This window comes from Ischnura elegans, chromosome 1 (genome assembly GCF_921293095.1).
Source record: "Ischnura elegans chromosome 1, ioIscEleg1.1, whole genome shotgun sequence".
Classification (NCBI taxonomy): Eukaryota; Metazoa; Arthropoda; class Insecta; order Odonata; family Coenagrionidae; genus Ischnura; species Ischnura elegans.
This window is the reverse complement of record NC_060246.1, coordinates 101474154-101491047: the sequence shown is the minus strand read 5'-3', so window position 1 is coordinate 101491047 and position 16894 is coordinate 101474154. Positions and strand designations below refer to the sequence as shown.

Sequence of the window (16894 nt, the reverse complement as noted above, 5' to 3'; positions counted from 1 at the left end):
TTGCCTTAAACACTGACTACATATACTTTGTGTTCATCTGATTTGACAAAAAGAGCATTTTTAATATGTATATTGACCTATCCATAAATTTTGAATCTCTATACTGATATTAAATATCTCAATAAGTCAATAAAACAATGGGTTACTAAGAATGGAAGAGCAAACGTCAATATCTGCAGTGATTCACAAGTTCACATGAGAATGAATTGGAGAGATTTATGTCACGTACTTGCTTCACATCCTCTTGAAAGAGACGTAGCGCAAGTCTTTGATGGAGTTTGATTTTTTTGGCGTGCCACTTTTGCTCCAAAGCACGGTGGTGGGCAAGTATTTGGTGGATCACAGCCAGGACGTGGCTTGCCCCCTCTGAGTAGTCGGCAGCTGGGCTCTTTCCTCCACCCCTCTGACTCCCACCTCCCCCTCCTCCTCCTCCCGATCCAACACCAACAACATCATACGACTGCCCACCTCCTCCACCACCTCCCCCGCCCCCTACATTACCTCCACTGCCACCCCCACCGCCAACATTGCCCTCAACACCTCCAGGCCCCTGAAAAGTTAAGTGAGTTTGAAAAAAACCTGATAGTCCGTAGGTATACAAATAATAATGAATTTTAATTAATGAGAATTTTAACAGTTTCCAGACTTGAAGCCATGGAATCAAGCTTATAACATTTTTCAAGCCACAAATGAATTTATACATCAAAAAAGAAGGTTGGCAAACAAATGAAAGAGAACTTCAATTTCTGAGTGATTCCATGGTCTTCAAGATTTCAAGCCTATAGTTCATTATAAGAAAAAAACTGTTTTCAAGTGATTTTAAAGTTACGATTCCTTGTATGAGGAAAGAAAATTAGCTGATTTTACTGAACCAAGAACAAAAAGGAACAACTACAATGTGCAAAGAATGTACTGGAAACGATAGAAGTTAAATAATCCATTTCAAGAGTTCATCCTACTAGTTTTCAAATTGAAATTTTAAGTGCCTGAGTGGATACAATCCAAACATATGAAGAAATTTAATAAATGAGGTACATAAATAAAAAAAAATAATGTAAAGGACCACAGATTTCAAATATACACTACATAAGGTCTTTCCAGGGGCTGAAGTTTGATTTTCTGGATTTTGCAACTTTTCTGAAACAAAATTTCATTTATGCCAAATAAACTTGTTTCATAAATTGGTAAAAACCACATGATTGATCTTGTTAGTCAATCACCCCTAATAAGGAGTTGTAGGGCAAGCAACATATTCACAATATTAATCATACACAATATCTCACACAGTTTTACTACAAGGCACTAATTTGCAGCAAGAAAGAAAACCTAACAAGTATAAAAATAGCAATGTAACATTTTCACATAAATCTGTACTTAATGATACGCAGTGAACTCAATAAAGGTGGTGCATATTTTCTTCAATCAGCCACAACTACATTCTTATATTGTGGTCCGGAATTAAAGGAGATAATATACTGGCAAAACTCGATACATATTAAAAATCATTTTAGCTTTCAAGAGGAGAAAAACTAATAACATGAGAAATTTACACAAGACACCTCTTATGAATAATAACTCATTTGATCAAATCCAAAACATTTAATTAGCTTTTAAGGAATACTAAAAAGCATGTATTGAACTAAGAATTCTTATGTAAAAAAGCAGCAATACTAATTTTTTCATGCTTAAAAATAGTAGCACCATTGCATGTGTAAACAGATACGTAATATACATTAAAGAGAGACCTTACACCTCACTTAAAAAATTAAAGCCCCAATGAAGAATATAGGGTGCTGACATATCATGATATAATTTTAAACCCATTGCTATGAATTTCCTTAAAACATATGAAAGATATAATTAGTAGAATGCTTTTTATATGACTTCCAACCAGCCATTCTTCAGATTATCTGCCTATCAATTATTTCACAAGTCCTTCCACTACCCTCTGCACTACATTTTATACATCCCTCTATTCTCCCACTCAGATCCTTCCATCCTCCACAGCTAAAATCACATCTGTTCACTCTTGCAGTCAGTGGCCATGTTAAATGCTATGAATTGATACATTTTGTCCACACCAATGGCACCAATACATCATCCTCAAATATATGAGTTTTCTTGAAGCTGGGAATAAAGTTATCCACATGAAAAAAATGCAACGTGTTGATTCTTGTGAATCAATTTTACCACATTGTGAATCATTCTTCAAATTGTGTTCTCCAAGCAAACGAGTTTGTACTTCATTCTTTAATTTTGTGAAGTAGGTACAGGTTGAGACCTCAGAACGTTTAAGATTTCATTGTCCCAGTCAAGACATGTGAGGACATCAGATATAGCTTGGATTGGATAATTGGACTCACTATCACGCAAAATACGGCTGAATGTCAACTGCCTTGGCATTATATTTGGGGCTCAATACTGTAAGCATTTGGTATAGAAGAGTTTTTGATGGCTTCAGCTACAACAAATCTGTCATTTTTTAATTCCAATCCTAGGCATCCCTAATAATTCAACAGTAGGCTCATGATAAGGGATGTGCTGCTAACAGAAGATAACTTGATGATTCACAAAAGACATACTTTAAATGTCACTGTTCTTAGGAAACTCGTATATCCTACCACACAAAGTCATTCTTGAAGCACCCAATTTTAACGATTATTCCTAATAAAAACTTAGAAATTATTATGGTTTCTCCCACTCATTAGATAGTAAAATAAGCTCTTCAATTCTGCTCAAGTTGCAGAAATAAAGGTTAGCAACAAGGAGTTGTATGTAGCCTATTTACAAAAATGATCAATATTTTACAATTGGAACTTACTTCATGCCCTTTCAGCTTTCTTCTAGGATTCTTAAAATAAAAGAAATCGAATTGTTAATTAAGTGCACTTAAAGCCATCATTCATCAAAATCAAATAAAGTAATAATAATAAGTATATCTGGCATTAAAATAACTGTAATCATGATCAAAAATGATAAAACTTACTTAAATGCAGCAAATGCAATCAATTATAGATAAAAATGGTTGCATTGAAGGTAATAATCATTCTTAAGAAAAAGGTAGCTCAAAACATGCAAAATATAACTGTTAAATAGCTACTTGTAAAGCAGAAAATGCAAACAAGCTTTTACATCATCTTTAAATGCGTTATAGCATTCTCAGACTGTTATTTAATAGTTTACCCACAGTATTTCCATAAGAAGTAATTAAAGTGCCTACATGTTTCCTAGGGGGCTGCTCCATTCCAGGTTGGTTACAGATCTGAACCAGGTGGTCAAGCTGATAGAGGAGTTTTTTGCTAGTGCTATGAACCTGCGAAGAACCCAACCAACACCATATTAGTATTCATTAATGACTTGGTAAAGTTATGTGTGATCCCATTAATAAATGGCTACAAACTATACAGTAGTCAGCAGGTAATAAAACTGTAACTTAAGCAACAGCTTATTAGTATCCCAGGAAAAGGACCTGCTGGAAAAGAACCCAAATTTTTATGACATCTCCTTGAATACAGGGCTGAAAAACCTTGTCAGACACAATGCACAAAAAGTCCTGAGAATCTCAATTTTAACCTTATGAATCTTAGGTAACAATAACTTTGACCAGTCGTGTACCATCAAATGATAACAATATTTGGTACTGATAAGATCGATCAGCCCCATTGGTGTCATCACCGAGAAATTCATCACCTTAGTCGGCACGTACGACGGCACCTGATCAATTGAAAGCATAAGATTAACTATTATGAAAAGCAAGTTCAATGATGAGTAAAATAAGCCATACAGATTGCACTTAAATCACTAATTAGAACCACTAACCAATTATTGCTGGGCAATATAAAAAGGATCTATCAATAGGATTTCATGGAGTAAATGATATAACAATAAAGTGAAAACCAACAGCACCTTCAGTTATAACACCATTGTTAATGAAACATGAGCAGATAAATTATTTAAGTGCATAATTTCAAAGAGTAAGCTACAGAATAGAAAGCTCACCTTTACTTGACCACAAACATGAAATGCGTATGAAAGCAATCAAGTTCCAAGGTTAAAAATACCATTCCTTCCTTGGCTTTCGGCACCACATGCACCAAAGTAACCATTAATGTCAAAGCTTGCACGAAAAAGTGAACATCAACAACTATCAGAGTATCACAGGAAAATATACTTACTCATTCACAGGTTTGTAAAACAAGACAAGAGCAATACAAATCACACAGCATATTTACCACATAAAATACTGATGACCATTCCCTTGCCAAAAACAGCTTAGTTCTAAATATAAATAAGATAAAAAATTACTTCCAACCACCTGCCACGATAACAATATATATTTAAATTCAGGTAAATACAAATTGTAATAAAAGAGCAGAAATTCATAAGATTTGCCTTGATATAAAAAAATGATATATTTGCAAGAAATTGAGTAAAGAGGCAATATTTTAAAGGGGCTAAATTTATCTATATAATGTTTTCACTTCTCACTCAATATGTACTAAGTGCATGATTGTGAATTAAACTGGCCTTAGCAGCATGCAAAAGATTAATAAGATTTTTATAATCAAAGTCTACGAAGAACTCATTCCCAAAAGCCAGAAGAAATGCAAATGCTTTAGTCAATTCATTTCAAACACCTATTCTACATGCAGTAGATAGTTACCCATGCATACCATTTTATATTCAAACTTAACCAATCAAATAAAACAGCTTCAGAACATTCTTCTTAAGAATATAACTACCTCAAAATAACAACAATTTTCATTCTATAACCAAATAAAAAATCAGGAAAATAAATAGTAAGGATAAAAATTTCACATTCCACCTAGCTTGAATTTCAGTTAAGTAAATGATCAAAATGAGTACACCAAATTTAAAAACATGTGTGATTTTTTTGTCAATGTTATGTCTTAAAAATGTATTCTCTATTCATTTATCTTCATTCATATTTATTCATGAAATCTTTAATGCTATATGCATATCATGAATCTCATATCAGACAATCATTTTCCATAGAGGTAATCACAGATGAATTGAGTTCAACACCAGTTAGGAACCCCAAAAATAACAGATTAACTTATGACCTACTTTTACCAAGGCGCTTCACCTTTGTCAATTATCATCACATTGTGATTTTAGATTGTATCAATGTATTTACAATGATCATATCATGTTAATCTGATTATGTTATGACTGACCAATCAAAACTAACTCTAAAGTAATCAAACTCACAAAACAGAAACTTGGATCTATTCATGAAATATAAAAATGGTTCACTATAGTGATTTGTACAAATGATTCTATCCCTGAGTATTAAGTCAAACAGCTTCTTTTAAGACATCATTTAATCTGCCTATAATAGAAAATTTCCAAGGAGATTGATGATGAAAAATCATTAACCTTATGGATAAATATTTCAAATTTTGAATTTCCTCCAATGGAATTAAATGTTTCGTTTAACATCATTTTGATTTACATCTACTCTTTCGAGAACTATTAACAAAGCTATAAGAGGAACCGCTGCACTTAAGGGAAGAGTGAATGTGTGTTTAGGATTGTCCTTAATAAAAAATACAAGAAATAAAAATACAACACAGAATTCAATACATCTAGCCTCACATGCATACATTATTACGTTGACTTGATTTGGACTTTCTTCCTGTGGGAAAAGAATGGCAGACTTCAACCATACTATCCAACCCATTGAGTAGTGCTTGGTATGAATTATAGACCTGCAATATGATAAATGTTGTACAAATTTAATCTTAATGGAAAATCAAACAAAAATTGAAGAAATTAAATAAATAAAATGGAGAAAATAAAAAAAATAAAAATGGATAAAACATGTAAAAAATCAACACATGCAAGTGTCCTCAAGCATGGAAAAAAAGGCAGAGCATGCTGTAAGTTTTATAAGTGAGTTGAAAAAACACATACCTCTGTGTAGGCTTGGCACATGGATTCATAAAGATTCTGGTGGTGATGGATAGCTGTTTCTAGAATGATGATTTCACTTGGTATATTTACATTTTCACAAGCCTGACTCCAGCTTTGAACATTATCTACATACTGAAAAAATAGAAACACTGAATTAGATAATTATTCACAACCAAGAACTGCCATATTATTCATGAAAGCATGTTAAAGGTTACACAATTAATATGAAAGAAAGATATTAAGATCTTGATCAGTAAAAAAATATAAACACAAACTGTAACAGGGTAGCATAAAAATACGCCATCAGATTACACAATTTACGATGAGTTTTCGTTAGATATTTGGCCATGAACACCAATAAAAGACATGCTTGAAGAGGAGCACACCGAGTATGGATCAGATTTCAAAGTATGAGACAGAGAATTTGAAATCCAAGAATGCATAAAATTATGATCAATCAAATATCCAATTATCATAATCAAAAATACAATAAAGCATTGTAAAATGGCTACTTTTAATACATCATTCATCATACTCTGACAATAAAGGGATGAAGAAGGTTGCCTAAAAACCCATGACAGAGGATTCACTTGAGAAGAGGTTGTAATCTGAGATCTCAGAGAAGATGGCAATGATACCTTCCATCACTGAACTTGAAAAATTATGGGTAACTTCCAACTGAACAAGATTTGAACACTCAACTAATATTCATCTCAAATGATATTTTCTATTTTTCTGTGTGCTCTTATTCTACATCTAACCACATTTCTGACCATGAAGCCATTCATTTATTTGAAATTGAAGTAAATTGAGTTATAACTTGCGGTTTTAATCATTCATTGCTACAAATTCTATTTGAAAAAGAGGTGCAAATGTGTCCTACCCACCTTTTCAACTTACATCATCATCATCATCATCAAACTCACATTTTTACACCCATGCATTTCAATCTTAAAGAAACACATCAGAGCCAATAACCTTCATTACTTCCACACATAGGACACTTTTTATCACCTAACATTTCTACATTAGATGGCCATGATAAAGAAGTAGTCATTAATGAAAATTTTTCTATGGACAATCAGAAGCAACTGATCAAGAACATTGTGTAGTCAATAAAAGATTGAAAACTTAAATATAGTTGAGGACCTCAAATCCAGAAAGCTTGGGACCGAAGGGCTTCTGGATTTCTGGTTTTTTTGGATTTCGGGTCTACATAGTATATTTAGTAAATTAATTAATTTATGCATGTGCTCAGGCTCTTGTACTTGATATTTGATATCCTTATGTGTCCCTGACAAGGTTCTTAGCGTACATCCATAGTATGTGCTAAATTCCTACTCATCCCAGAACAAGGCTTGGGGAGTGGTGCCATGAGGTGGCAAGTCAAAACACTACGCAGAGGAATTTTCAAATGTTCTGGATTTGAGGTTTTCCGGGTTTCAGGATTCCGGATTTGAGGTCCTCAACTGTATTCCCTTTTCTCATACTTTTTTCCCTTCAGTCAGTTTTTAAACTCGAAGGTTGATTTATAAAGGTGAGAGAAGAGCCCAATCTCAACTGAGGCATTAAACATGTGAATAGCACACAATCAGGTTAGGGAGGGCAGTTGCTTTCTTTAGATCACCTCACACTTCCGAGGATTTCTGATCTAAAGACTTCATTCAGGATAGGGAACCATGACCTTTTGTCATAAGACAAGAACTTTGTCCATAAGGCTACAAGGCACAATAGGGCATAAGCATATACCGTATTTGATGGCATATAAGAAACACTGGCATATAAGTCGCACCCTTGTTTAGAAGGCCACGCACAAGGAAAAAAAAAGTTTCAATAGTCCGTGCAACAGTGTGGTACCACAATAACTTAAACTGTGATTTCTTTTAGTTCTCAAATTTTGCAAAAGCCAAACAAACAATCATTGGATGCAATTACTAAACATATTTTTACTTAAGGAAAATTAACATACAGTAATTTAGTTTGAACATGATATGTAAATTTTAATAATGAATAAATTAATGAACAGCAAGCAATCAAACATAATACAACATAAAGCAGAAACAACAAAAAACACAAATTCTTTTAGCTCTCACATTTCGTAAAAGCCAGATAAACAAAGCAGAAACATAGGCAGGCAAAGCAAAGCAGAAACAAAAGAAGACGGAGCGGGCGCAACTAGTTTTGTTTACTTTTTGACGGGAATAGTGCGGTTTCGGAAGTAAAACCATCCCAGTTCTCTCTTTTGAGCTATATTTTTGGTGGCAAAAATTTAGTTAACCCTGATAAAATAATTATGGTAGATGCAGAAAAAGTTACGTGTGTCTAGACCTTTATCCGGTCTAAAAATAGCATTCAGTGTTGAAAGTTTGCCTGCGTCCTTCACGCATAAGACACAGGTAACTTATTTGAGACAAAATTTAGGAAAAAAAAGTGCGTCTTATATGCCGTCAAATACGGTAAATATCACCTAGGTGTATTACCTGTTCGGCTCTATGATGAAAGAGGACTGAAAGGGCTAAGGCAGATGTCCGTTCATCTAAACCTGCAGCAAACTCCTTCCACGCTCGATCTAATCGACCTGCTATCCCTCGCACAGCCTGAGCAGCATAGTGACCACCTTCCACAAGCCTCTGGGCTACAGAAAGTATTCGATTAATGTTCACATAAACTCCCTGAAAGGAAAGAAAACAACCATTCAGAAAAATATATTCGTAGCAAATAAGACTAACAAACATTTTCTACTGATAGCTAGAAAAATATCGACTGAAAACACTCCTGAATTAGGATATACATATATTGCTAACACAATCACCATATATTTTGACAAATATTTTCAGCGTTACATTACTTGGTTACTAACACCATCAAATACATTCTGATTATAATTATGACCAGGTTATAGAATTAATTCAACTTCAAATCATCATATTATTTCTCACTATTGTACAACTTCACACCTCCTCACAACCTTTAAATTGAACTTGAGACCAATCATTTTGACAGTTGCCATTTGATATTACGTGACACCAATGAGTAGTGCCAGAAAGGAAGAGAACCGCATTTAGAAGTAGAAAATTACATATGTGCGAGGTGATGCTATGTTATATTTAAATTGATCTCCTCGATCGCTGCACGGGCCCCAACATAGGCCTAACAATAAGAAATGTGCGCATTATTTTCTTCCCCCCCAACTGCACCAGCGAAGTTGCAATCTCTCGACCTAGGGGTAATTTCTGCGGCAACACGGCATTACCGTCGATTTTTAGTGAAATTTTTGGTTTGCCGAATGGATGAAAGGGATTGGCAAAATTAAAGAGGACCATTTTGCAGGTAATGCAGCGGCTTTGCAAAGTTTGGAAGCGTGCCACACCACACTGTCACCATATTTAGTTATTTTGCAAAAACCGGGTTTGCAGTCAAAAGCATCATCATCGTGACTTATTTTACTTCTAGAACGCATGCATGAGGCCTTTCAAGCTGTTTCTCATCAGCAGTTGTCTATCTGGTTTGCAGTCAACTGCAACCACACGATGGAGAATGATGGAAAAATCCATGAATTCTGGCAGGGTCTCTCATAAGACGTGAATATTGAAGGGTCGTTTGATGAGTTAATCAGAGTAGACTCAAATTTAGTTATCCGGGAAGCCAGCGAACTGAGGGTTGCAGAATATAATTTCTCAAAATCTCATTTTTCAAAATCGTGACATATTTTACTTTGAGAACTCCTGCATGAGGCCTTTCAAGCTGTTTTCTAATTGGAAGTTGTGTATCTGGAATATGATGGAAATTATGCTATTACAATGAATTATTTACGCAGCCCGCGACCGCAAATATTGCAATAGTGTATTCTTGATTCGATTACTATGAAGAAATGTTGCCACCCCCTGTGCTTTAATAGGTCTAAGAAAGTTGCTACACATGTCATTATGGTAGAGCAATAAAGGGGTCGCCTCGTGCTCACCGCTACGCTGCATACATTTTTGAAAACTTATTAAACAGCATGCGAAGTGATTGAATAATACCAACGAGGCTTCCTAAAAGTGGTCTATTGCCTGCGAGTTGCATTGCAGTTGAAAAAATCAGCATTGCTTTGAAGTATGTGAAGGTAGAATGAAGATAATGCATGCAGACTTGTTTCAATTTTCTTGCTCCAACGATGATGCAATGCGCAAATCACCTCCAGGGAACGAACTCCCGATCAATGAGACGGCAAAATTTCGGTCCCTTGAGTTTCGTTTAATCCTTTCGCCCTGGGCTCCTTCACGGAAAGTTGGTTTTGGCCGTACAAAGGCTTTGAGCATTTCTTTTTCACCCTGTACAGAGTTGTTTCTCGGCAAGGAATTGTCCAAGTAGTCGCTTCCTCCACTTAATGACCTTTCCTAGTGGGGTGCCAGACCCTTTCCTCGGCAACTGGGCAAATATAATCCTCAACCCTTTTCCGAAGGCAGCCCATCACGGCGTACTTTTGCGGTCAGTTTATTGTTACCAGTGAGATTTTAATTTTTTTTTAATTGTTAATATTGCAGCAAATGTCAGTTCATCAATGTATACCTTTCATTTTGCCATGCTTCTAGAACTTTTAAACGAAGTTCTACGGTTATTTTTAGGGTTTTCAGCAAAAGAGCATTATATCATAGACCAACAAATACTTTAAAGGGAATGAAATCTTTCAATGCACCTAGTATACTTCAAGGTATTTATGATATTAACATATTTTAGATTCACGATGCCCAAATCCACTCTCTCCTCATTCACGTCTGCTCTCCACAAGCATTCTGAAAACATGCGAATGAAACATTTAGGATATTTTTCAAGAATATTTTCCCGAAAGCCATGAAAACACGGCCTTCGGCCTTTAGCGTCGGAAAATTCAAGCCGTGGAAACACAGCCTTCGTAGGGAAAAGGTTAAGGGAGGTTTCACTGTACATCACTAAGGGAGAAGCTCCCATGCCTGCCGCTTGTTTTTGACCTAGGGTTTCAGATGACTGACTCACACTGAAAACCAAGGCCACTCAGTTCCCTTTGGTCTTGCGACCAGGGAAGGGGCGGGGGGGGGGAGATAAGAAGTTTGTGCAAGAGACGAACCCCCATTTTCGGCTGCAATTTTCTGGGAAAAAAGGTGCACCTCTTACATGCGCTTATATGGTAGTCAGTAAAATGCCAAAAGATACTACTCCACCTACACTTGGATAATTTGTTCCATGATCATATTCACTTATGGTGAAATACTTCATGTTTAGCTGCTGTTTGGTAAAATCTATAATATTCTAGAATGCACAGTAATAAAAATAAATGACACTATGAATTAATACATAGAATTAAAGGCTTACCATAGAACTCATAGAAAAATGGTTATGCTCATCCTGAAGTTCTTTGGCTAATTGGTACGAATGGCCTATCTCTACATAATTTAATAGGAAGACATCCCGATTGTGGTATATCCAATCAAACATCTGGAAAAGACATAAAAAGTAAACATGAAGCCAACTAAATTTACATTTGAATTACAGCAAAAACAATTAACAAAAATTCACTCACAGCAGCAATATCCAAATTTAAACTCATTTAGTACATTGAATATGAAATGTTTTACTCCAATGGTCTACATGGTGAGGGTTCATTTGGCTCTACAGTAATGTCATACACCTTAAGATGTGACATTTGCACTCAACACCTAAATATCATCATTCAAGTTCAAATAGTGCACTACTTCCTTTTGATGTATCTCTCATCAGTGCTATAAAATGACAAATTGTGCTGAAGCAGAATTTAGCCTAACAGATACACAGAGATATATTCAACATTACATTAACGGTACATTATTTTCGTGAATTTTAATGCAGCTTCATATGAAAGGTTTTGGAGGGCTCATTTAACAAAAAATTAACATATATCAACACTTTCATGCGATATCATCAGAAAAAGGCAGAGGGAAAGCAATTTTGCCAGAGTAATGACAAAGAAAGAGGTAATATAAAAACCAATTCCAAATTTTTAAAATTCATTTTCATATCAGGCTCAACAAGATGACCCACAAGTGGAAAGAAAAAAATTAGCGTGAGTTAGAATGCATCAACCAGGGGGCAGAGAGTGGTTTAATAAGATACTGAATGAGAATATAGCCCATAATTTAACCTTCCATACCAAATGCAAACAAAAACTATGAAAATTTTCCTAATCAAAAATAAATATTTGTAACAGCAAATGACGACTTTCCACTTCCAATGAAAGTTAGCAATGAATTATGTGAAATAATTTTCACCCATGCAATATTCATCAGCTACCTTCTCTAAAGGCAAGGCTATAAAAGAGAGACCATTGTCTTGTGACAGTTAATTTTCCAGAAAAAATAAATACATACAAAAAAATTGATATTTCCAGGTCAGGCTTCAGTAAGTTCAAAAAATGAAGCAAAACAAATTCAAATTCTATCAATTGAACCTCAAACGTTGCTTGACACAAATACGTAAAAATCAATGAGCGATGAATCATCATATATATTAATACAGATACATACAGTGGAACCTCGTTAAAGCGAGTACGGGCTATTGCGAGACCCCCGCTATTACGAGGGATAGCCGATGCACCGTCAATTGACCCTATAATAAGCATGTTAAAAAAATTCGTTTTTACAAGGCCCTTCAGGTGCTGGCACTCGCCATAGCGAGAGTTTCCATCGCCGGAGAACCTTCACCAAGAGTCCCTAATCTATGTAATTTCTTGCGATCTGTTAGAAATGAAGTTAACATGGAGTGCACAGTCTCAAATTCATGGAGTAAACTGACGTTCGATAAATAAGTAGTTCATTATAGTGAAAATATTGTGGATTTAACATTCGCGAATGCTTGGTCTTCTTTCGTTCCTCGGGCGGCAGAAAGCAGTGGGCAGATACTCGCACGTCCGTGTGTTGCGTGAATAGAAAGGATTTGATGGCAGACACCATGGCCAAAAAACACCTAACACGTCTAAGCAAGAAAATAATAGAGTAATATGAGGGTGGCGTAATTAATTTATCTTCCTATTCGCTCTTCGCAGTAAAAAAGCATAAACGCCCAAGGAATGCAGACCATGAAGAGTTAGAAGAAGCTTTGTTCAGGTGGTTTTGCCCACTTCAATCTGTGAGAACTTCAGAGAAAGTGGCTATGCCTAAGTCTAACGCAAAGTATTTCAGGGATAAATTGCGAATCGAGAACGTCAAGAGTTAGGAATGTTGCTTAAACTGATTCAAAGCACCATAGCGTTATCTCCCGTCATAATTGCTGGTGATGCCTGCGGTGTTGACCCGAAGTCATGGAAGAAAACACTCCGATCCTAAGTATCTTAAGAAGTATTCCCTGCGTGGTATAACATTGACGAAACGGAAATCTTTTACAACCTACTCCCTGACAAAACCCTTGCAGTACGAGGTATTTCTTGCAATGATGCTTCTAGAGGTAGGTAGTGCGCTTTAGCGATAGTGTAGGGTGTACGATACAATGATACTCAGCGTGAATTGTCCGGATGGACGTATTTATTCTCTTTTGCGGTTACAAGTAATAGTCACGATCACAATGTACTATTCACAATGGTGAACTATTCGCGTCCGTGGTTGGAGTCGTACTGGCGCTCTCTTCCGACACTCGGGCGGCCGAGCCTGGTGGCGCTGGTGGCTCAGAACAACTGACTCTCGTTTGGTGCCATGTCGCATGCATTCGATGCCGCCACAGATGGCATATGTGAAGAGCTGATGCTGCGCTTTCAGTTTATTTAATTTAAAAAATTCTGCATTCCTTTTTCATGTTTCTCAGTCATTATTGAGAATTTTAAATCAATAAATTCAAACTCGTTGGATTTTATGGTCTTAGGGTCCATCAGATGCGTATGCCTTTCCGTTTCTTTGCTGAAAATATTACCCATGTGGGTTATATTTGTCGCAGTTTCTTGCATATTGCTATTGTTTTATTTAAGTGACATCAGCATAATACCAGCGTGATATTTTTTCGTGAAATAATATCACGTTAATATCTTTTCTTACAATACCAATTTTAATTCAGTCCGTTTTTATTGCAGTGCCGTGGTAAACTCATTGTCAGTGTATTATTTCAAATACGTCGCGAGCGTAACACTCGAAGAGGGACTTTTTTAAACAACTGCAATTTTAATCACATCATTTTGAATGCTTAGCAAAGTTTTTGCCGTAGATAATGAAGAAATTACATTATATGATAGAAAAAGTCTTCCAAGGCAGGATCGTTTTACAACCTTCCACCATTTTCGTCTGCAGAAAGAAATGCAATACGTCATTTCACTTGACTGCCGCTTAACGTGCTGGAACAATTAACATGCACCAATGGAACTATTTGAGGCATTAAATAACCGCAATACAGTTATATCAGTTATTTTTTGAATTTTCAGTGGAAAATACCAAAATAATAGAATGATCATGTAAATGCAATAATTAAGTACATGGAGAAATGGCTTCGTCAGTTGTACATTGGCATAATGATTGATCAAGGAATGCTTTGCATGATTTTTATTCAGTACGGCGCTTATAAATTGTTTAAATAGTTATTTGTTTTTTAAGTAAGGAAATTTAGTGATGCAAAAAACATCGCCCTTCGTCTGGATTTATGCTTATGTTTATCGGATATAAATTTCTCTGTCGCCGCACCACTCCTGTTCCTGTATAACTGTTTGCAATAGGTATATTGACTATTATTTGCTCCACCTCTGGTAAAGCGACAATTCGCTATAGCGAGTGTTTATTTGAGCCCCGTGGGGTCTCGTTTTACCGAGGTTGCACTGTAGTTATTTTTCTGTCATTCTGTACATGCTCTGAAAGAACTGCACTAACAGTGATGAATTAGGTATCATTTTAAACCTTGAATCCCCCACTTCTGACGAAAAATACAAACTCCATCTCAAATTTCCCTATTTACCCATTAATTTGACTAAAAGTTTCAATTTTTCCTTGTGGGTTACAATGTAATTCTACTCCACACATGATTTTTATTCTAAACTTCAAGAAAAAGGTTTTAAAACCTATCAAATCTTAACTAATACAAAGAAACATAATGTGAGCAGGCAAAACTATCAAAAATTAAATCTAAGTAGTATGAAGAATGTTAAACGTTCTCTAAAGGAGACATCGAGTGTAAGGAGCTTAAAAGACAACATGTATCATGAATAAATAAAAACATCGTGTTGAAAGCTCTCAAGAATTATTATCAATGGGAATAGACAACAAAAAATTAAAATAGTACAAAAGGCACAGAGTGAACATGGGTGAAAGGTATAAAAGTTTTATATATATATATATTTTATATATATATAGAGTGAGAGTTTATCATGAATTTATATGTAAAGAATGAGAGTATAGTCATGTGAAATATTCGCATGGGTTACCTAGTAGCCATAAATTACATTATGCCAAAACTAACCTTCTCACAGTCCTGTTCAAAAAGCCTGAGTTGAAAGCACTGATCCAACTTCAACTTTTTATGGTGCCATAACTGCAGAAGATGCTGCTGGGCTGAATGTACTGCCTCCAAGTTCTGAAGGATGGGGGCCACACTTGCCTGCAGGTCTGGCCCAGCACTCCCAACCCCACTTGCTTCATCACTCTCACGTCCCGAGTAGCCAGAATCATAGCCACCACTACTCCCTCCACTACTAACTCCATCACCTGATAGCCTACAAAGATAAAGGGATAAGTCAAAATACTTTTCAGCACTGGTTCTCTCCAAATTTGTGATAAGAATTTTACGAACATTCAGCAATAACAAAATTGTAAGGCAAAGACCGTGTTGAAATTATCCTTCTCTTTTTTTGAATCCAGAAGAATAAAAAAATTATAGAATGAAATCAAGTGCATAAAATTTATGTCCATCAACAATTGTGCATTTTTATTGAAGAGCCACAAAAAAGTGGATGTAAGCACATTATGCAGCCAACACCATTCTTCCTTATTGGGAATCACTTCAGTAAAAACAAGGAAATTGTTCCTGATTGCTAAATAGTTCCACTTTTAAAAAATCTACACCTGCATCTACATATTACCTTGCAAGCCACCTCATTAGTCATGTAGTCTTGGCCCCACTCTTGGCTCCACTATAATTATGTACATACATAGTTCTTTGACTTTAAGGATCATCACATGGTTAGGTTACAATGCTCTGTGCAACCAATCATATAACTAGGGATGAGTCGATTCCAAATGTCGATTCTCGATTCCACCGATTCTCGGGCACGGAATCGGAATCGAGAATCGATCGCCTAAAGTCGATTCCGATTCCATCGATTCCAGGAAGATAAATGTTTTGAGCATATACTATAAGTTTGGGGCATAAATGCTGCCACACACCTAAGCGGCCGCGGTGTCAGCCTTGCCCGCGCACGCGGGTGCTGCGACAAACATACCTAAGCGGCCTCGGAAACATTAAAATGCCGGTAAGGGCGACAAACCGACGAACCCTGAAATACCTCGTGTTCATGAGCAACTCTCAGAGAAAAAAAATTGGAAACCACGTGATCGGGAAGCAGCGCATGCGTTTTCCGTTCTTTTATTAACCGCTGGTCACGGCAAATCAAATTGTTACGATTATGAATCACATTCGGAGAATTCATCTGGACCACCAATTTTAAAGTATAATAGATCGAAATATATTTTTTTACTTTCGAATGATATTTGAAGTCTGATGAAAATAAAAACGTGCAGAGAGCGAGTTTTTCCGTGAAAAAAGTTTCTTATAAATACGCGCTGAGAGCGTTTTTTTGTATATAAGTAACTTTTTTAGACTAACACGCGCCTGCGTCAATAATAAAAAAATAGACACATTCGCGTTTGTATAGCCCAGTTTCATCAATGCAACCCTTGAGGAAGTTTATACTTGCTTGGCATAAGCCGCCCCTTCCGGGCGGACTAGACAGGTTGCGTTCGGCCGCCACCGCGCACCCGCCAGGCTGCTCTGGTATGTA

At 36.1% G+C, this 16894-nt stretch overlaps 1 protein-coding gene across 1 annotated transcript in view; it reads right to left on the bottom strand.

Annotated features, from left to right (window-relative positions):
• The window catches only part of LOC124167315 (triple functional domain protein), a 352896-nt gene that overhangs the window by 255509 nt on the left and 80493 nt on the right, over nt 1–16894 (bottom strand). Inside the window, exons 6-12 of the mRNA XM_046545291.1 lie at nt 15358–15610; nt 11269–11391; nt 8418–8609; nt 5938–6069; nt 5642–5732; nt 830–834; nt 230–460 (exon numbers count right to left, since the gene is read on the bottom strand). Of these exons, the coding sequence (XP_046401247.1) occupies nt 230–460; nt 830–834; nt 5642–5732; nt 5938–6069; nt 8418–8609; nt 11269–11391; nt 15358–15610 (1027 nt within the window). The remainder of the gene's footprint in view (nt 1–229; nt 461–829; nt 835–5641; nt 5733–5937; nt 6070–8417; nt 8610–11268; nt 11392–15357; nt 15611–16894) is intronic.